The 22961-nt window shown below is 36.8% G+C and overlaps 1 protein-coding gene across 15 annotated transcripts in view; it reads right to left on the minus strand.

The window, feature by feature from the left end:
- The window catches only part of LOC118555525 (ankyrin repeat domain-containing protein 26-like), a 511611-nt gene that overhangs the window by 54330 nt on the left and 434320 nt on the right, over window positions 1-22961 (minus strand). For 13 of the 15 annotated variants that reach the window (XM_078075224.1, XM_078075225.1, XM_078075231.1 and 10 more), the window contains 8 exons: window positions 22632-22693; window positions 19140-19233; window positions 16824-16852; window positions 16658-16730; window positions 14272-14535; window positions 11127-11209; window positions 8925-9992; window positions 5778-5926 (listed from right to left, as the gene is read on the minus strand). In XM_078075224.1, coding sequence (XP_077931350.1) covers window positions 5778-5926; window positions 8925-9992; window positions 11127-11209; window positions 14272-14535; window positions 16658-16730; window positions 16824-16852; window positions 19140-19233; window positions 22632-22693 — 1822 coding nt within the window. The remainder of the gene's footprint in view (window positions 1-5777; window positions 5927-8924; window positions 9993-11126; window positions 11210-14271; window positions 14536-16657; window positions 16731-16823; window positions 16853-19139; window positions 19234-22631; window positions 22694-22961) is intronic. The other 2 variants (XM_078075230.1, XM_078075236.1) reach the window with 2 other exon arrangements.

The following is a 22961-nucleotide window of genomic DNA, read 5'->3' on the forward strand; positions in this document are numbered from 1 at the left end:
CATTATTTACAATAGCCAAGACAGGGAAGCAACCTGAGTGTCCATCAATGGATCCATGGGTTTAAAAAATGTGGTATATATTTACAACGGAATATTTTAGCCACAAAAAAGAGGGAAACCTCGCCATTTGCAACAACATAAATGAACCTTGAGGGAATTATGCTAAATGAAATAAGTCACAGAAAAAGACAAATACTGTATGATCAGACTTACATTTAGAAACTTAAAAAAAAAAACAAATTTGCACCCTGCTGCTTGCCAGGGGTAGGAGGCTGTGGGAAATGGGTAGATATTGGCCAAAGGACACAAACTTCCTGTTACAAGAGTAGTAAGTTCTGAGGGTCTAGTGTATAGAATGGTGATTACAGTTAACAATACTGTATTATATATTTGAAAGTTGCTAAGAGAGTTGCTAAAAAAGAAATGATAATTATGTGAGATGATGGAGTTATTAACACTATTACCATTTTACTATATAAAAGTGTATTAAATTAATATAGGTATATCTTAGACTTACACAGTTGTCTGTCAATTATACCTCAATAAATCTGGAGAAAATTCAAAAATATTCATATGTCATTATATATATCACTCAAAAATAGCAATAACCTGGTTAATTTTTTTTGAAAATAAAATGATTTGGGGGTGCCTGGGTGGCTCAGTCGGTTAAGTGTCTGCGTTCGGCTCAGGTCATAATCTCCAGGTCCTGGGATCTAGCCCTGCACCAGGCTCCCCACTGAGCTTCTACCTCTCCCTCTGCCCCTCCCTCCTGCTTGTGCGCTCATTCTCACTCTCTTTCTCTCTCTCTCTCTTACATATAAAAAAAAATTAATTTTTTTAAAGAAAATGATTTGGTAACTTTTGTATACTTTTAGCCTAGTATTTAATCCTAATATAAAAAACTAGATTTACCAACAGAAAATTATAATTACTTTTTCATGGACTAAATGTATGCAAGAGAATATTAGCAGCCTATAGCTACATAAATTTACAAAAAGACTGAAATTTCCCACAGGAGTTTTTTTTTTTTTTTTTAAGATTTTATTTATTTATTTGAGAGAGGATGAGAGGAGAGAGAGAGCACATGAGAGGGGGGAGGGTCAGAGGGAGAAGCAGACTCCCCGCTGAGCAGGGAGCCCGATGCGGGACTCGGTCCTGGGACTCCAGGATCATGACCTGAGCCGAAGGCAGTCGCTTAACCAACTGAGCCACCCAGGCGCCCTCCCACAGGAGATTATTAATTTAGGAACTGAACATGAGCCCCTAAGAGCACTGAAAACAAAAACAGAGCTAGCAATTATTGTTTTAAAACTCTTACACAGATAACTCTTCTAGTTAAAATTTAACATCCAAAAAATAAGGATCTTCCTGAAGGCAATTATTAAACAATTCTTCTTAACCCAAATCTCAAAAATAAATCTATAATTACAGAATATGAAATAGCTTTCTTTTTGAACACAGTTGATAGAAGCAACTTTTAAATAGAAAACATCTAGTTAAAGTCACCTCAAACTTGGGGGGGAACCCAAATAGGAAGCCATGGGAACAAGAAGCCACCACAATCAGTTTTAAATGTGTGTGACTGATCAATGCCCACTGGCCTCACTCACCAACCAAGCAGTGTCAGCTCCTCCCTTCTAAAGGAAAGCCAATAGGAGACAAAACCGTTCCATACACATGCCTCATGTGCCAACCAATCAACAACAGTCTCACCCAAATTACCATGGTGTTTCAGATGATGACAAACCACTTAATTCTCTGAAAGTCCCCCAAACCTTCAACTGTACTCTTCCCAAAACCCTATATAAGAATAGCAGACTGCTCTGTCAGAAAAGACTGTAAGTGACCGGCATAGGTCTATCTTACCAGTAGGCAATAATTCCAACTTCATCTTTTTATTTCAGATATTGAGGGCTCATAATCCTTTGGCAAGAATTTTTAAAGTCCTATAATTTACCACCATATTTCATTTTCCTTAATAAAATATAAATGAAGTTTGCTATTCCTCTGATCCATTTTCCCATAATTAAAACTAACATAAATACCAGTAAAAGAATAAATAGCAAGTAACCACAATATTGGGCCCCCCAAAAATAAAAAAAAATGCATACAACTGACAGATTAAATTGTCAGAATGGACCCATATCAAACTTTCTTTTTGTTAAAGTGAGAGTTAGTATGATGTTAAAAAACAATACATGCAGGTTAAAATCCATTCACTCAATAAACGTTTGTTGAATAGAACTATATATGCTAGAACGTTTTCTAGGCACTGAGGACATGGCGATGAACAGATAAAAATCCTACTCATGAGTGAAGTAAACACAATAACAATAAACTACACAGGCAAGATAGTACTAGAGGAGAAAAACTAAAGCAGAGAAATCAAATTTTGATGTGCTGTAGGGAAAGAGGTAATCGGGATAACCAAGAAAGGCCTTGCTAAGAAAGTAACTTTTAAGCAAAAAATTGAAGGGGGGAAAAAAAAGGAAGGAGCAAGGAGCAAGCAAGCCATGAGGGTATTGGAGGGAAAAGCACTCCAGTTAGAGTCAACAGCAAGTACAGAGGGATGCTCCAAGTGTTTATAGGGAGGGGAAAAAAGTGAGAAATTCAGTGTGGCTGGACAGCGTGAAAGGGACAGAAAATAGGAGTGAGGCAGTAAGGGACAGGGAGAGACCAAGACGAACAGATCATACAAGGCCTTGTAGGTGTTAGGAAGAACTTTGGCATGTACTCTGAGTGAAATAGGAGGCAATTAGGTTTTGAGCAGAGGAAGACATAATCTGACTTACATTTTAATAGATCCACTGTGTTTAGAATTAATGGAAACAGAAAAGACAAAAGAACAAACAAGAAGACCAAGTAGTTAATTATTACACTTATACACACAACAGATGATAGTGGCTTGGTCATGGAAGATGTGTTTGGCTTCTGGATATATTTTGAAGGAAGACCTGACAAGATCTGCTGACAGATTAGATGTGACATGTATGAAAAAGAAAAAGACAGGAGTCAAAGATGATACCAAGTTTTCTGGCAGAGCAACTGGAAGAATTGTCATTAACTCAATTAGGAAAGACAAGAAGGGCAGGTATTAAGAAAGAATATCAGTAGTTCGATTTTGGACATGTTAAGTTCGTAATACCCAATAGCTATCCCAAAGAGCTATCAAATAGGCAGTTTGATATGTAGGTCTGGAATTATGCAGAGAGATTTGGGCTGGAGATATAAACTTGAAGATCATTAGAATATACAAGATAGTAAAAGTCAAGAGAAAGAAAATCAAGGACTGATTCCTGGAAGATGTCAATGTGTAAGTAAGAGGTGGGGGATGAGGAGAAAGAAGCAAATCAGGCTGAGATGTACAGACTAGAAAGGCAGGGGGAAAACCAGGTGAGTGAGTGATATCCTGAAAGCTAAATGAACACAGAATTTTGGAGAAGAGAGTTCTCCATTGGGTCAAATATTGCTGATAGGTCAAATAAAATGAGATCTAAGAAATTATGTCTAGATTTATTAAAGTGAAAATCAGTGGTAACCTTTGAAAAATCAATTCTGGAGTAGTGGGAGTGAAAATTACTAGAGAGAATTCAAGAGTGAATGGGAGGTAAATCAGGATCAGTGACTGTACATGGTTCTTTTAAGGATTTCAGAGCTAAGAGGAATGATCATAGATGATTTAATTTTCTTGTTTAGTTCAATCCTTACACAATGATGATGTAGTATTTTTGTAATATATTTTGTAATATAGTCTTTTAAATTACATACATGTAGCACTAAATGTTTTTTAAAAAAATGCCAGACTAAGGGGGACACCTGGGTGGCTCAGTTGGTTAAACCTCTTGATTTTGGCTCAGGTCATGGTCTCAGGGTTGTGGGATCGAGCCCCACATGGGGCTCTGCTCTCAGTGCCAAGTCCGCTTGTCCCTCTCCCCCACCACGCACTCTCTCTCTCTAATATCAATAAAATCTTAAAAAAAAAAAAAAAGGCAGACGAAGGCATTAAATAATTCATGAAATCATACAACCAAAAGACTCCTTAAAAATTTTCTAGATATATAATATATATATAATATTATATAACCTGATTATCATTTTTTCTCATGCTTAGAAAGACCACAGAAAAACTATTAAGTTTCAACAGCAATATTTCATGCTTGATAAAGATCATCTAACTCTAGGATATATCCAAAATAATTAGTCATATTAAAATTCTATAAGAGGGGTGCCTGGGTAGCTCAGTTGTTAAGCATCTGCCTTCAGCTCAGGTCATGGTCTCAGGGTTCTGGGATCGAGCCCCACATTGGGCTCCCTGCTCGGTGGGAAGCCTGCTTCTCCCTCTCCCACTCCCCCTGCTTGTGCTCCCTCTCTCGCTGTCTCTCTCTCTGTCAAATAAATGAATAAAATCTTTAAAAAAATTAAATTCAATTTAAAACATTTTGAAAAATAAAATTCTATAAGAGAAGTATAAGGGGTTTGGAATGCAGAAAATATTCCTATTTTGTAAACTGAATTTTCGTAAATTATATAATATGAAGTCACTGTTGAAAAATTTGGTGTGGTGCATATAGAAATATATTCTCTTTAAAAAGGAAGGTTAATAGCATGCATGCAAGGTACCTTCAAAAGAAGATTCACTGCATTAGGAACATCTTGGTTTATAGCACAAGGATCATCAAATCAAATGTTTATATAGAATATGGGACAAGCTGACATATGAAATCTCTTGGTAATATTCAGATCAATTTGAGGGTCCAACATTTGAACACTCAAGCTCAACGGAACCAAAACCAAAAACCTAATAGCTAGCAATTTTGTTGGTAATAAGATAGAGTGCCAGTGTAGCAGGTAACTTCCTTTTGCAACTCAGCAGATATTAAAAGCATTCTAAAATTTGCATAAGACATGCCATCAAACCGAACACTTTAAATATACTTTGTTAAACAATCAGTACACTGTAGACCTAAACTCATTTTTTCAAATGGTCGCATATTACATTGTTTTATAGGGGTGACAACTTACTTCCTTATTGACGGCTATTTAGACTATCTCCAACTTTTTGATATGACAATGCTATAATCAATATCCTTAACATATCTGTCATATTTTATATATATAATAATGTACAATAAATGTCCTTAGAATGTGTTCGTGTGTGTGTGTGTGTTTACACAAGTCATGTTTTCCTATAGGATCTAGTCCTGGCAATGAAGCGTTGGAATAAAGGGACAGCATATGGGGCGCCTGAGTGGCTCAGTCGTTAAGCGTCTGCTTTCGGCTCAGGTTATGATCCCTGGGTGCCGGGATCGAGCCCCGCATTGGGCTCCCTGCTCCGCAGGAAGCCTGCTTCTCCCTCTCCCACTCCCCCTGCTTGTGCTCCCTCTCTCGCTGTGTCTCTCTCTGTCAAATAAAGAAATAAAATCTTTTAAAAAAATAAAAAAATAGATTTAAAAAAGGGACAGCATATTTAAAATTTTTGAAACACACTGCTAAATCACCCTTCAGAAAGGATTTACCAATTTCATCTAACAACAGTGTATAGGAATGCCTTTTTCCTCACATTTGCTAACTTTGGTTATTATTTTTTTAATAAAATATTTATCACTATGACTGCAAAAAATGGTATCTCGTTATTTGCATTTTTCTGATTAGCACCCAGGATGGACTAGCCTTACTAAAAATATAAAATTTGTTAATCATGAATGTTAGCTCCAACTAGAATTTGTTTTATAGGAAAATAAAAATTACCTACTATTGAAATATTGCCAAAAGCTTACCCATCAGAATCTTCCTTTTTCCCAACAGGAAAGAGGTGGTTTTCAGTTTTCCCACTCTCTCTTTGTTGAGTTAGTCCAGCAGCGACAGCATACACGTTTTCTAATACTGCCGTCCCATTACTTTGGTGTCTCTTCTTTTCTTCATTAATCTTTAATGGAAATTTGATACTAAGGATAATTGTTACTACATTATTCATTAAAAAGAACTTTTTTTCATTAATTATAAATTTCTTAAAGGTTTTATTTATTTATTTAGGGGGAGGGAGGTACAGACAGAGGGAGAAGCAGGCTCCCCGCTGAGCAGGGAGCCTGATGAGGGACCGATCCCAGGACCCTGGGATCAGACCTGAGCCGAAGGCAGACTCTTAAGGACTGAGCCACCCAGTCATCCCAGAACTTTTTTTCATTAATTATATCGTTTGACTCTTAGTTTGTCGTAATTTTTATCGATAAAAATATTTTGTGTTTAACTTTATCATTATAAATAATTGCAATTTTTATAAATTCTGCTTCATTTCCGTTTGAATAAAAACAGCAGAATTGGGACGCGTGGGTGGCTCAGTTGCTTAAGTGTCTTCCTTCGGCTCAGGTCTGATCCAGGGTCCTGGGATCGAGCCCCGCATCAGGCTCCTTGCTCAGCGGGAAGCCTGCTTCTCCCTCTGCCGGCCGCTCCTCCTGCTTGTGCTCTCTCTCTCTCGCTCTGTCTGATAAATAAATAAAATCTTTAAAAAATAATTAATTAATTAAAACAGCAGAATTTTCCAAAATTTGAAAAAGGGCTTTCTTAATTTGGTATTCATATCCATGCTTTCCTACCTAACATTCCCCACCCCACCCCATCTGACCAGCAGATACAAAGAAATAAAAAGACAAAGACGTAAAATTTGTCGTCTTCTGTCGGTACCACCTGGATTTTGCAAAAACAGCCAGATTTAAAGGATGTGACATTGTGGTGCTCCAGGAACAAACAGAAGTTTTCCTCTTTCTGCACTGAGCTATTTTTTCCCCAACTGCCTTTTACAATTCTTTTTTCATTTGGATCCTAGGCTTATCAAAAAAGTGAGTGTTCATTAAAATATATGAACCAAAGTTCACCACAACACAAAAAGAACAGAGTGAAACTGATGTTAGTGTAGAATTTTGGGAAATGAGTAATGCTCCCCAAATTCCACATTCATGGTTATCAAAAAATTTTATAGCTAGAGGGTATAAAAGTAATTATCAACTTTAATCCCATTTTCCACTGATAAATGGGAGTAAAACCAAAAAAGGTTAAATGATTTGTCCAAAGTTCCTAAAGTGGCATTACCTAGCATCTTATGGCACCAAAAGAGATGATACAATTCTTTAATGCTGAATCAGGTAAGTTATCAAACAAATTCATTAAATTAATCAGATACATTGAAAGTATGACACTGGCACAGTAATTTAATATCTTAATTGGGGACAAGGTGCTTAGCTACTTTTTCTTTTGAAGGAGGATATCTCTAGATTTTTGTCTATTTTTAAAACTCAATTCACCTCAAAAGTCAGTTTTCTCCCTTCGAGTTAAATACTGAAGGTTTCTGAAGGTTTATGCTACCTGCATTATAAAAATCATACATGTCAAAATGTACCATATTTTATTAAACATAATATGAACGTTTGACTCAACAGAAACATGTGAGAATGGTGACCAAAAAAAAAAAAGTGGAGGGGGGCGCCTGGGTGGCTCAGTCAGTTGGGCCTCTGACTCTTGATTTTGGCTCAGTTCATGATCTCAGCGTTGTGGGATTGAGCCCCGCATCAGGCTCCATGCTCAGTGGGGAGTCTACTTCTCTCCCTCTCTCTCTCTCCCTCTCTCTCTCCCTTTGTCCCTCCCCTTGCTCATGTTCACTAAATAAATAAATCAATCTTAAAAAAAGAGTCTGTTTTAAAAAAATGTGGAGGAAAAAAGTGATAATACAAATATTTGTTATTAAAAATATCTCAAAGTGGTCCTGTTGGAATTCTAAGTTCCAAGAGTGAGTACAAAGCAGAAAAGATTGCACATACTGAAACAATAAATAGGTTTAGCTGAAATATTTGTTTATATCCTTTCTCTTAGTCATAGCTTCTTTCCCATTTTATTGTTTATGGAAATGCAATTTATATTTAAGCCAATAGATAAAAATAAAAACCCTAGAGATGGGGCACCTGGATGGCTCAGCAGTTAAGCGTCTGCCTTCAGCTCAGGTCATGATCCCAGGGGCCTGGATGGAGCCACATGTCAGGCTCCCTGCTCGCAGAGAGTCTACTTCTCCCTTTCTCTCTCCCTCTGCCTCTCCCCTGGCTCATGCTCGTGTACACACGTGTGCTCTCTCTCAAATAAATAAATAAATAAATCTTCAAAAAAAAAAAAAAAAACAACACTAGAGATTATTATATGTTTTTTTAAAGATTTATTTATTTTAGAGAGAGAGAGAGAGAGACAGAGAGAGCATGAGCAGGAAGGGCAGAGGGAGAAGGAGAGAGAAACTAAAGCACACTCCACGCTGAGCACAGAGCCCAACGCAGGGCTCAATCTCATGAACCTGAGATCACAACCCAAGCCAAAACCAAGAGTCAGATGCTCGACTGTGCCACCCAGATGTGTCAAGATAATTGCATTAAAAAAAATTTTTTTTTTAATTTTATTTATTTATTTGACAGAGAGAGACACAGCGAGAGAGGGAACACAAGCACGGGGAGTGGGAGAGGGAGAAGCAGGCTTCCCGCTGAGCAGGGAGCCCGATGCGGGGCTCGATCCCAGGACCCCGGGATCATGACCTGAGCCCAAGGCAGATGCTTAATGATTGAGCCACCCAGGCGCCCCGATAATTGCATTTTTTAAGGGATTTTCTTTACCGTTACTCTGGTTCATGAGGTCACATGGTGCATAGCTAAATTAGTTTCCCAGTTCATATGCCACTTGGGAGACTTACAGAGAAATTAAGGAAAACAAATCATAAGAATGTTTTCCTGCACTCCTATCATTTAGATAGCAGAAATAATCTATTTCCGAACACAATTACGTATTTAGACAACCCCATGTTATACACGAACTTTTTTCCTAAGTGGAAAATCAAAATGACTCAGATAATTGATAAAGAGAAAAAACAAAAGAGCAGCAGCAAAGTGAACCTCTACCTCTTTTTGAAGTTGAACTTTCTTTTTTTCCAAATCCAGGATGTCTATCTGTAACATGCCTATCTCGTTCTTAAACTTTTGAACATCTTGCTGTAATTCTTCTTTTAGACATACTTCTGATGTTCTGTAACTACACGGTGCAGAAGAACTCACATTTTCTAATTCGGGTTCCATACTTCTATAGTTATTAGTACTGTTATTAACTGCACAGAATGGCTTCTGGAACAAGACTTTTGTTTTCTTGTAAATGTTTGTAACAGCAGAACTATGGTGCCTTTTTATTTGAGCCATTTGTCTCATCTCATTGGAGCAGGAAATCCTTTTGTCAAAATGACTTTCTGAATCACTAGACTGAGGTATACGTCCAATGTGTAATTTAGAATTAGTGCTATTTTGGTTCATACTTTTTGCCATTTGCACGTCAAGCTCTTGGTCTTCTTTCACTTCAAACGTAGCGAGTGGGTTCCTTACTTTTTTAGTTTCTGTATCACTTTTAAAACTCTTATTTTTGTTAAAAACATGCTCAGTGTCTGGTTTGTTATCATTTTCACAGTCTGATTTATTTTCATTTAAAGAAAAATCAGAAGATGCCTGGCAAGCATATTTGAGACTAGACTTTTTTTGTTCAGGAAATGCCTGAAATACTAGAGGGACAGGCACTGCAAATATATCCTTTTTCTCACAATCAAGTCTATCATTTGTCCAGTTAGAAGGTATTTCCATGAAGTTTGCTCCTTCTTTAAAGTTACCATGTAGTGACTCTTCCTTAGGATAAGGAGCAATTTTGTGTTTTTCACAAGTTTCACCAAACTTCTGCTTTAACTCACTGGTGATGTATTTTAAATTATTTTTCCACACTAATTTGCCTTGTTTGATCGAGATTTCCTCACGCTTTTGCACAGAAGGATGTTCTGAATATACAGATATATTATCCTCTCTATCACATTTCTTACTCATTTCTGGTTCTCGAGACTTCTTTTGCAGATGCAAAAGTGGAACATTAATTTGCTGGGTTTGATTTTCACATGTCTTTTCTGCCAGGATACATGTTTGTGAAATACCTTTACCCTTAAGTAATCAAGTATGGACAAAGAAAAATTAGAAAATAATTAAAAATTAACTGTTAAATTTCTTAATCTATGTTAAGCTGCTCCCAAGTCACTATATTGTAACAAAGAAGTGACAAATAACTCGCCCTAGCTTAAGACAGAAGAAAAACATAAATCCATAAACTTAACTTTGTCAGATTTTTTGAAATAAACAATTCATTACATGTTACATCTACCAAAAAATGAATTAGATTATTTTTAATGTTACAAACTTAAAAACATTTTATCTCACCATACCTTAAATAGTGAGCCCCTACAGTGCATTTGAGGATTTTCTTTAAAGATTAATAACTAGTGAATAGGCAAATTTTAAATTATTAGGAGCCAAGATCAATTAACATCAGTCAGAAAGAAAATTCCTAAATCTTAATTCAAATTATATACTATGACAGCATTATACATCACTATAATTATCTGCTTATATACAGCTCTAATATAATGTCCACTGAGACTGTATAAGAAAAATGTTAATACTACTTACTGATTTCCTATGCTGAAATGAAATAACTGAAAATGTTACTGTTTATTGCCCAACTACAAAGGTCCCACCCTGGAAGGTGTGATTCTACAATAGGCAATTGTGCTGATTTTAAGACCCCACTCTCTGAAGTCAACTACACAGAGATCACAAGGCAAAATAAATCTTTAATCTTGGCATTAGTGACTGGCAATACAGAACTGCACATTTTGAACCCCTGAGAATAATTACTCCTTCTACACGAATCTAAGTCAGTAGTCATCATTATTATACTGCTCATAATTTCACCTGCTTAAACATATGATTCAGTATTTGATGTTACCTTCTTTATCACATAAAAAGTTACAAAAATGGGAAGAAGCAAACAATATTCAGGAATTTTTTTTTTTATCTCAATTCCAAGGATGAAGTTTAGGTATAAGTTACTATAAATTCTAACAATATTTTAAGTTTTGTAACTTGTAAAATTTTATAAAAACTAAATATTAAATTATAATCTATTGACTTCAGTATGTCCATTCAAGAGATCATTTCATTTGAACTATGTTACATTATTAAAGCAGGAAAACCAATATAAAACCGGAACTTTAAATTTAAACTTAACTTTTTACATACCTGGAGGTGGTTATTTTCACTTTCATCAAGTCTTTTTTGCTCTTCCTCTGATGTCCTTTCTAAGTCTAGTTCTGCTGGCAAATCTGTACATTTAGTTAAAATGGACTACTTAGAATGGTTAGATAAAAGCTATAACCTTCTTAAAAATAGAAAATAACATTTTATCTATGGATAGTTTAAACTGAAGCTTTAGCTGAATATTTACTTTAAGAAATACTTTTAATTATAGGAAACTTCAACAAACCATTTGGGAAATACTAAATGTCACCAGGTTAAAGACATACAAACATCTCCAAGATTCATTCACAAGTTCATCCACCTAACATCAATGAACAAAACAATCAGAAACAAAATTTTATAATGCAGCAGAAACATACAAAATCACAACAGACTATTCTTTACCTTGTAACCGCACCTCTTCACACCCAAAGCTTCAACTACAACATTATTCATGGTTTCCAAAATTATTAGTATTTTTTATGCCTTTATTAGTGTACCACCTTCCTATGGGTGTATGTCCCTGATGAGTGTAAACATTCCTGAAATGTTTTCCTCTACTACTTGATAAATTTCTTCACATCTTTTAGGACACAGACTGCTATGTAAAGTCATCCTTGATTATGGCTATTCTTCCCCAGATAAATAGGGGTCTCTTTCTTCAGGGCTACCTTAGTACTTTACCGATTTTTCTAGTGTATCTTCATCACCCAAACTGTAAATTACTTCTTTATATATCTCTTTCTTTTGCTCCTGGACTGTGTGGGACAATCTCTCTCACTCTCTCTCTTTTTTTAGAGAGGGGGAGGAGCAGAGAGAGAGAGAGAGAATCTTGACCAGGCTCCAAGCCCAGCACTGAGCCCCAGACGGGGCTCAATCTCACAACTCTGAGGTCATGACCTGAGCCGAAATCAAGAGTTGGACACTCAACCGACTGAGCCACCCAGGTGCCCCTGTATGGGGCAATCTCTTAAGTCATCTCTGTGTAAACAGTCTTTATTTTCCTCAGTAATTATTTACGGAGTTCCCAGTAAGTGCTAGGCTCCCAGGTTTAAAGAAGCATGTAGATAAAAGGTGTCAGGAATGGTTTTTCTGGAGATAATGCCCGAACTGCAACTGAAAACAGTGAGGCCAGCCAGAATCAAAGGGGTTAGAGGGAGGAAAACGGGGAGAGTATGCAAGGCTGTAGTAAGACAAGGGAGAGAAGCACACAACAGGGTAAATATTTGTCTAAAGGGGAGAGAAGCACACAACAGGGTAAATATTTGTCTAAAATACAGGGATCTAAGAGGAAGACATCACCGGCAGTTCAGAATGCCAGAGGAAAGGGCAGACAGCAGAAAGGGCTTCAGAGTTTGGCAGAAGTCAAGATTATGAAAGCTTTATATGTAATTTTAAGATACCTGGACACAAATATATTTTCAACAGTGGTTCATAGTCATATTTACATTTGAGACAGATCACTCTAAATGCTGTGGAGAGGGATGAATTTGAGGGGCACTGTAATAAAAGATGGGAGATGAATTAGAAGGCAGTAATGCAAAATAAAGATGAAGTACACCTGCACTGACAGAATGGTTCCAGAAATATTGAGGATATAAAATGATCAGGGCACAGTACAGAAGAAATCTGTATTAAATGAATAAACACACAATCTTGGGTCCCTAGAGAACGAACTTTGCTCATTACTTTATAAAAGGCATCAAGTGAGAAGAGAAACAATCTACATGAACTGTTTTAAGTTGCTTGTGTTTATAATTTTTGTTTCAGATCTTCCTTTGTTACAGGAGCCTGTAGGTATTTTAAAAGTCCTACTTCTTGGATCTACCAAGCTCATGAAGAAGTGACAGCAAACAAGTCACTTGTATAGGTAAATAACTTTGGATTTATTGCCTGTACGCATTACTCTAGGAGATAATTGAAAATCTTTTCAAAATACAGTGTTAATTCTACAAGGAAAGAAAGAACATAAAACTACAGGGGTGAAAAAAATATTGTATGATTTATTAGTACAGAACTGATCATATGACTGATAAAAGGCATGGAGTGAACTGGTACATTAAGTAGAGCACACATTAGAGGTGGTTAATCAATAGACAGGGTGTCTTAGTAGAATGAAAATTGACTTTCCATATATTAGTTTTAAATAATATAGTGCTCCTTAAAACCAATATTCCATTTATTTATTAAAAATAATAAAGGGAGGTGCCTGGGTGGCTCAGTCAGTTAAACGGCTGCCATTGCCTCAGGTCATGATCCCAGGGTCCTGGGATCAAGTCCCGCATCGGGCTCCCTGCTCAGCTGGGAGTCTGCTTCTCCCTCTGCCACTGCTCCCGCTCGTTCTCTCAATTTCTCTCTCTCTCTCAAATCAATAAAAATTTTAAATAACAACAATAATAATAAAGAGGCACCTGGGTGGCTCAGTGAGTTAAGTGTCCAGCTTTTGATTTAGGCTCAGGTCATGATCTCAGGGTCATGAGATTGAGCCCCCCATCAGGCCCTGTGCTGAGCGTGAAGCCTGCTTGGGATTCTCTCTCTCCCTCTCCCTCTCCCTCTCCCTCTCTCCACCCATCTCTCTCTCTCTAAAAAGATAAAATAAAAATAATAAAACAAGGAGATGGACTATGCATACATAGCTGAGAAGATGATACTATATAGTAAATTCTCAACTATTCCCATTACTGCTGGGAAAGCCAACTCTAAAACAAAAGTCATACAGAACATAGGAAATATTTTAATATTTGATTTGGGAAGGTGTTTTTTTTTAGTTACAATGAATATAGCTTGACCAAGACTTGTGAATTTAGAGCTATAAAATAAAGCTAAGAAACTATGTTTTGACTAAGCAATCTTTAGATCTCTACCTAGTATTCCCAACTGGTCCCAAAGTTCTAAATATAATCCTGCTACCTACTCTCAAGTGAATGCTAAAAACTAGCCCAAAGGAAATTACTTTCTCGTAATTCTTCTTCAGATGTTCCTTTGGTTAGAGGAAGAAGACAAATGTCTTGCTAAAAGATATTCTGTTTGGTTGTAGGTTGCATAAAAGGAGTAAACACAAAGTAAATTTTGCCACAAAATTATTTTTGAAAAATCAGAACTATGGGGAAGTCATGGAGAGACTGAATTCTCTATGCTTCTTTATTACCTGGTTTGTGCTCTCTGCTTTCTGGTAGCTCTGATTTACACAGGTCATGGAGTTTATCATTCTCTAACAGAAACACAACTCCAATATTATTAATCTTTTCTTTCTCTATGAAGGTCGTCCGTCCAAATTCTGTGGATGCTGACTGACTTTTGGTCACCGATTGTGATACAGATGGGCCTTTATCATCAACTCTCAAATCCCTGGATCTTTGACAAGGCTCATTAGAGTGGCACAAACCCACAGAAGACTTCCAACAGGAAAAAACTGAAAATAAAATTTCATTTATTAGAATGTAAGTAATAATATAAACTTGGGAAATTTTTATAAATCCTTTTCTCAGAGAAGGAGTCCCATGTCCCACTCTTTTCCCAGACACACTACTACTCATTCGTACCTTATTGTGTTACACATGTCCTATACTTGCCATTCACACAGCTGTATTTAACTGACTCTTTCTTTTTATACTCTAGTATTCCATAGTTTAATTTACTCACCAAGCTCTAGTACATATTCTGTATTCCATAAGAGCTTTTGGTCATTAATAATTAAGATTTTCAAGAGTATGAATTTTTTTAGGAAGAAAATTTATGTCTACCTTTTATGTTTAAATATGTACCGTGGGGGTGCCTGAGTGGCTCAGTCGGTTAAGCGGCTGCCTTCGGCTCAGGTCATGATCCCAGGGTCCCGGGAGAGAGCCCGACGTCGGGCTCCCTGCTCAGTGGGGTGTCTGCTTCTCCCTCGCCCTCTGCCTGCCTCTCTGCCTACTTGTGCTTTCTCTCTATCTCTCTGTCAAATAAATAAATAAAATCTTTAATAAATAAATAAATAAATAAATAAATATGCACGGTGTGTTCTAAAGACATGGGTTTTAAAAAAACTTTTGATGAATGGTACTACTTTTAATTACAGTGAGATGGTCTTTCCTCAATGCACCAATATCTTCAGAAATTTATTTTTATTTTTTAAAAGATTTTATTTATTTGTTTGTCAGAGAGAGGGAGAGAGCGCAAAGCAGGGGGAGCAGCAGAGGCAGAGGGAGAAGCAGGCTTCTCACTGCGCAAGGAGCCCGATGTGAGACTCGATCCCAGGATCCTCGGATCATGAACTGAGCCACAGGCAGACGCTCGAAGGACTGATCCACCCAGGCATCCCTATCTTCAGGAATTTTTAAGCCTTGGACAAACATAAATTCATCTGAGAAATGAAAGCCTCGGGTGATCTAATTATTTCCATGTAAAAACAGAATAAGTCTCAGTCCACACTAGATCCAAAAGCTACAGTGCCATGAAACAGAAAATGAATATATAACAAAAATACTTTCCTTTTTTTTTCTAAACAAGATTGTCTGATTTAAACGTCTTAAGACAAGTGAAAGAAAAAAGCAAGAAATGCAGAAATGAAACCTTAATGCTCATTTCACTACAAGGGCCCCCTTATCATGTTGTATCCATGAACCCTGTACATGGTTTAAAACAGTTCTCCCATGTCATCTGAGAATCCCCGGAGTTCCATGATCCATCCATTCAATAATGCTAAATGTTATCTGACATTTTCGCTCTCATTCTCTTATTAAGTGTACCGTGAAGGTTTCTAAAGATAGGATACGTGATAGTATCACAACTCGCATGATTAGTGGGTCAGAGCTCTAACGGCTAACAATGTATGATCGTGTATGCTTGTATTTTAAAGGCTTGTTTTAATTTCTAATATGGTAAGTATCAACACTTAAACAGAAGTTCTTTGGAATTCCTAATAATTTTTAAATAGTATAAAAGGACCCTAAAGCCAATGAGTTTCAGAATTACGGTTTGAAAAGATTGTGTCTACCAAATATTAGGATATAACTAATTACTTCCCGCATTTTTAATAATCAAAGACACCACACACACACACACACACACACACACACACACACAGAACATCTGTTTGGCTTAAGATGATCAACATAATACCACCAAGATGAAATAAACTTAAAGCACAATTGACATGTTAGCAAGTGAATCTTTACTCTAGGTAAAGGTCAGAATTGAAATAAACATTGTGAACACTGGAAAAATCTGAGAGTCTAATAATTAACTTCTGGGAATCCCAAGGAAGTAATGGGATTCCAAACTGGGAACTTCAGGATTTCAAAACATAAAAGTAGAATCTGGAGCTAAAGCTTAGATTTTTAAAATCTCTTTTTCTTATGCTTATAAATATCTTCTGTTCAAACACGGGTGTCAACAATGGTATCTACCTTATTTTTGTCAAATCCTTCAGTTAAATTTGCCACCAAAAAAAAAAAGGAAAAAAGAAAGAAAGAATTCAGAATAAGAAGACTGTGAGCATTTCAAATATTTTAGTGTACTTCTTTCCACTGTTAAATTTGTATGGTAAAATTTACCTGATTTAGATGTTTGTTTCTCCTTCACTTCTACTGTTTTATTAGGAACAGAATCTTTCACTTCAACGGTACGCTGAATGGGTATTGAAACAATATGATTAAGACATGATGTACCTTTCATACAATCTGTAGTTAAAAATTCAAAATAAAAATATAAAAGTTTTACCTTCACGTAAGGATATCTTTTAGGAGAATCTAAAAAGCAAAATGGACATACAGTTAATTATATGTAAACGTGAAAGCCAACTAAACATTCATGCAGTTACTACTACGCTGAATCCTCATGCTTGGCTCTGAAAATGATTACATTAGGTTTTGGTGTTCTGTTTCTGGAGATAGGAAGGTGGGTTCGGACAGCGACAAGAGAGAAATATGAACCCATTATAAATATTGAAAAAAAATGCAAATATAGGCATTCAGTGTCATACTTACCGATAATAACAATTGTAGCATTTAGGGAATGAACCCTATAATCTCTTAGGTTTCCAAAATTAGTTTGATTTGGTAGATCATGTTAGTCTTTAAAAGGTTTTTGTGAAACAGCTATCATATCAAAAAAGTAGCTATCTTAAAAAAAAAAAAAAAAGCCAAAGCTTCCATATTCAAATTAATCTCATTGGAATAATGAATACCAATGCAACAGAGATCTTTGATGTCCCATAGATCTGAGGAGGATGAAAGAGTGGCTGTTTTACCCCAACTTTAGCACTCCATCTGCTTTCAGTAGTCTTTGTGGAGCAGCTGTAATTTAATCTGTTTTAGTGCAAATACACTCAAGCATCTAAAGTGAATTCTCTGGAGTTTCCTCATCAACTCCAAAATTTCCTAGCTAACACGCCTTTCTTTCTTCCCTCCTTCCCTTCACTATCCACCTTCTTCAAAAGTAATTTCTGGGAGCGCCTGGCTCTTGATTTCGGCTCAGTTCATGATGTCGGGGTCCTGGGATTGAGCCCCGCATCGGGCTCCAGGCTCAGCAGGGAGTCTGCTTAAGGATACTCTCTCCCTCTCCCGTTGCCCCTCGCCCTGGTCGCTCGCTCGCTCTCTCTCTCTCTCTCCCTAAAATAAATAAATAAATTTTTTAAAAAAGTAATTTCTGGATCTATGTTCTTGATTGTTCTGCTTTTTTACATCCCTTTTATTACGGATTATCTCCACCACTTCTTTCCTCTTTGTTTAGCAGTAGTATCTTACATCTATAACCTCTATTTCTGCATCTCCTTGCTCCCCTCTAGCTAAAAACATGCTCAGCAGTAAAAACAAAATAATGCTTTTCCTTGATCCTATTATGTCTTGAACTATCCAATGGCCCTTCCCGATTTCTCTAAAGGGAAGTCTACATCCTTGCTACGGAGCACGTGACCCAAGGACCACCAACACTGGCATCACCTGAGAAGTCAGAATGCAGAATCCCACACCTGCTGCTCACAATGTGCATTTTTAACAAGGTCTCGGATGATTCACTAAAATTTGAGAAATTCTGGTCCATACTGAGTGTGTTGCCACATTCCTTTACCTTAACTGAACCTTCTAGAAAAAGCCTCAAGTTTGTCACTATCGATTCTCCGAAACTGAAAATGTATTAAAAGTCATAAACTTTCGGGGTGCCTGGGTGGCTCAGTTGTTAAGCGTCTGCCTTCAGCTCAGGTCATGGTCTCAGGCTCCTGGGATCGAGCCCCGCACTGGGCTCCCTGCTTGGCGGGAAGCCTGCTTCTCCCTCTCTCACTCCCCCTGCTTGTGTTCCCTCTCTCGCTGTCTCTCTCTCTGTGTCAAATAAATAAATAAAATTTAAAAAAAAAAAGTCATAAACTTTCTAATGGACTTTTTATCAGGGCTAAAGCTTCCTTGATCTCCCCCTAACTGACCCTGCTCTCTTCTTCCTTCCAATTCTCTTATTTTGCACTAAATGATACTATCTTATGAAGTGCCACCACTTTATATGACATTAAGATATATACATTTATAGCTGACTAGGACACAGCTCTGCATAATCAGCTACGCCAGTCCTTAATGTCTTCCCAACAGTGAGGAAATCAGTAAGAGTGGAAAAATTTTGGCATACTACTCTGACAAACTTTGGTGCTGGAAGCTCACTTGATATTATTCCTGCATTTCAAATACTCTGCTCTTCCTTTTAAAAGAATTATTTTATGTGACCACCTTCCACTATAAAGAGCTGCTTTGTCCTTCATTTACTCCCGGTACTCTCCGCCTTTCTCATCATTCCCTCTTTTCCTCTTATTTCCTGATGTTCCTTAGGTCTTAGAGTATCTTGAAATGGAACCAGTAATATAGCTCCTTCAGTGGCACTCTCAATTTAATCTGTTGCTGACACCTGATAAGATATACAATTGATCTCCTTTTCACATCTTTCTCCTTTCTATGCATTTAATAGGTGATTTTCTTTGGATATTAGAACATATCAGTATTCCCATTTTAAATTAACATTCTATCAAGTGACTTTTTAAGAAAATACAATTCTTACCTTCTACCTGTTCATTTAATATACGTGGTCCTTTCGGATCCGCAGCTCCAAATAAATGTTTAATGTCTTTCTTTGGAACACTCTCAGAAATACTCTGTTAAAATTAACATCAAAAATGAGCTGCATAAAGACTTCCTAATCCTTGTCTAAGAAAATATCTGAATTTCCTACTTTAACAGCAATCAGACTTACAGATAACAAAAGCATGTATTGAAAACCAAAACATCTAAAAACCTCATATATGCTTTCTAGATTAAGTGTATCTTTTAATCTACACTTGCCCACTGACTCTGTAAACTGAACATGGCAGGCCAGAGTAAATACTTTCATAGACAGAAGACTGATTTATATGTACATTTCAACAGGAACTAACAAAACACCTAACTCTCCTTTGCATTTCCCACCAAAATAAAAGGACATTAAAAATATGTAGTTAATCAAATTCTTTAATAAGTATATTTGCTACAGATTTAAACTGTTCCTAATGGCAGAAACTTTTTCAGTGCTAAAGTAAGATACTTGACATGATGAGAAGCCTTGGAGTATATCATGTTGAGTATAAACAGAACACTGTGGTAGGTGCTGCTTCATTTAGATAAACAAAGGCTTGGAATTTTTATTGATAGGAGAAATGGTTGAATGAAACGGCAAAGTAGGAAGAAAAACTTTTCTTGAAATTATATTTAAATAATAGCAAAAAATTTTAGATGCGGGGATGAAACTCTTCAAAAAAGTATAGTAAGCTTTCATAAGGGAAGATTAAGAACATTTATTTATTAATTACCTAAAATGTACCAGGCACTTATTTTAGTATGCACATTTTCTTTTCTACACACAACAATAACAATGATTATGACAATGGGGTGGATCTTCCTGCTTCCTGGTCATTCCCAGACATAAGAGTGAAATGATGAATAGATGTGATCCATGGTTCTCTCCGTCTAGAATGTCCTTCTCCAAGACCTTCGCACGACTGGTCCTTGTCATCCGCCACTTGGCGGCTCTTGCCACGTTCAGAGAGATCTTTCCTGACTAACAAAATTCCACTCCCATTCTCATCCCCATCCTAATGACAAACTCCCCCAAAATTCCCTAACCTAACATTTCCATTTTCTTTATATGAAGCACTTACAGTAACTTACAATGGATTGTTGTTTCCTTATTTTTTCTGCTCCTACCACTACAGCCTAACCCCTCAACTTACACAGCCTGGTACGTAGCTGATATTTAATAACAGAAATGTATTTAAGGTCAAAACATTTAAAATAATCTCACTGAGGGGGTGCCTGCATGGCAGCGTCAGTTAAGTGTCCAACTCTTGATTTCAGCTCAGTTCATGATCTCAGGGTCATGAGATCAAGCCCCATGTCGGGCTCTGTGCTGAGCATGAAGCCTACTTGGAATTCTCTCTCTCCCTCTTCTTCTGCCCCTCCCCACCCCTCTCACACGCTCTCTCTCTCTCTAAAACATAAATAAAATCACCTCGCTGAGAAGGTCTCAAGTACCAAGTCACTAGACTGTCGGCCCTTACACAATGCAAGGGTTAAGGGCGTTGACAGCCGTGCAGTCAAAAATCCACATCTAACTTTTGATTCCCCCAAAACTTCACTACTAATCTCCTATTGAACTTCCTACTTTAAAAGCAATTAGACTTAAAAATAGGAAAAATGTAAATTAAAAACGAAAACATTTAAATAGAAGACCTCGTGTATGCTCTCTAGATCTAATCTACGTCTTAATCCTCATTTGGCCATTGACTCTGTAAACTGAGCATGGAAGGTCAGAGAAAATCATAACCTGATGCTGACCTTACCAATAATGTAAAGTCAATGAACACATTTTGTATGTTATATGTATTATATGCTGTATTCTTACAATATAAAGAAAAGTTTATTAAGAAAATCATAAGGAAGAGAAAACAGATTAACAGTACTGCACTGTATCAAAAAAATAAGTCTGTGTGTCAGTGGACCCACAACTCAACCTCATCCTGTTCAAGGGTCAACTGTATACCTATACAATGTCACTGAAACGTAACTTAGAAATCCACCTGCCTGTTCTAACTTTCCCATTCTTTTCTTGACACTACTGCCATTTATTTTACTGTCCTTCAGAAATCTTCACATTTAAAAAAAAGTGTCCTCAATATTGAATAAATCACTAAATACGGCTGTGATCTTTTTTGTCCTATATCTCTATAGCAGCCTTTACAGTATAGAAAGTGTTTTCACATTTCTTACCACATTTGTTCATTACACATACCTGAGAGGTAGGTATTAGTACCATTTTTATGAGTGAGGTCACTGACATTCAAACAGGTTAAACAAGTTTTTCTGGCATCCCACAGCTAGCAAGCGACAGAACCAGGATGCTAGCATATCTTTTGACTTCAAATACGGTGCTGGCACCATTGTGTAGCACCTGCCTGTGCTAAGAGATCAGGCCCTTTTTACCTCCTTCCATAGTCTGTCACCTTAGAATAGGCCATCATCACTTTATACTTATGTTTCTACAAGTATGGCTGCCACAAAGATACTCAATGCATACTATTTTAACTATCCAAAATGGCTTTTACCTATTAAAACACCACGAAACCAGGGACACCTGGGTGGCTCAGTCGGTTCTGGGATCTAGCCCCATGTGCTCAGTGGGGAGCCTGCTTCTCCCTCTCCCTCCGCACCTCCCCCAGCTCATGCTCTCTTTCTCTCTCAAATAAATAAATAAAATCTTTTTTAAAATAAATAACTAAAACACCACTAAACCAAATTGTTATTATAATCCCAATGCTCCTTGTAAATCTACTTGACAATCCAAATAAAGTACTTTCAGGGCCCCTGGATGGCTCAGTCAGTTGAGTGTCCAACTCTTGGTATCAGTAGGGCTCTGCGCCCAGAGTGGAGTCTGCTTCAGATTCTCTCTCCCTCTCCCTCCTGCTCACTCACTCTCTCTCTCAAATAAATAAATAAAATCTTAAAATATACACACACACACACACACACACACACACACACACACACACACATATATATATATATATATATATATATATATAATACTCTCAAGTCCCAGGCATTAGCTTTTCAAGTTCCAAGTTGTAAAAACTATAATCCAAACTTTCTAGATCTCATCAGGAATTTTGCACATCCATATACACCACAGAATCACATCCGGCCATAGGTTGGCCTGGAGTAATTCTTTAGTTTTTTAGATAACTTAATTTCAAAACGCAAACTAATTCCTTATCACTCCTAAGCCTCAGTTTTCTGCAATAATACTACACAGCTTTCATTAAGTTAAGCTTGCAAACTAGCAGAACTGTATTATGCTGTATTATTATATTTAGCACATAATTATTTTATCAATTACAGGTAAAAAGTATAAGGAAATAGTTTTTATGGGCAAATGCAGAGATGACAGAGTAACGTCTAAGCATCCCTTTTATGCTTTAACATCATTCAATGCTTGTATTTTAAAATAATAAGAAAACAGTACCTCAGAATCCCAAGGTGATTCTCCATCTTCCTCTTCTCCTAATCCCAATGCTGACATCGTAACTATAAAATACAGTCACAGATACATTAATGAGAACATGTATTATTATGAATTTTAAACATATATACAAGCTTATCCCCACTCATGAATATTTCAATGAAATAAAAGTAATAGCAGTAAAGATTTCCAGAGGGTTGAATTATTTTCAGGAAGAAAAAGTTGGTAGTAGTCGGGATACTTAAAAAGAAAGACAGCAAAAGAAAAATATCTTAATGAAATGCATAACATATCTGGATCTACATACTTTCAGATTTCTTTATACTAGCATTT

The sequence above is a fragment of the Halichoerus grypus genome, chromosome 6 (assembly GCF_964656455.1).
Source record: "Halichoerus grypus chromosome 6, mHalGry1.hap1.1, whole genome shotgun sequence".
In the NCBI taxonomy this organism is placed as follows: domain Eukaryota; kingdom Metazoa; phylum Chordata; class Mammalia; order Carnivora; family Phocidae; genus Halichoerus; species Halichoerus grypus.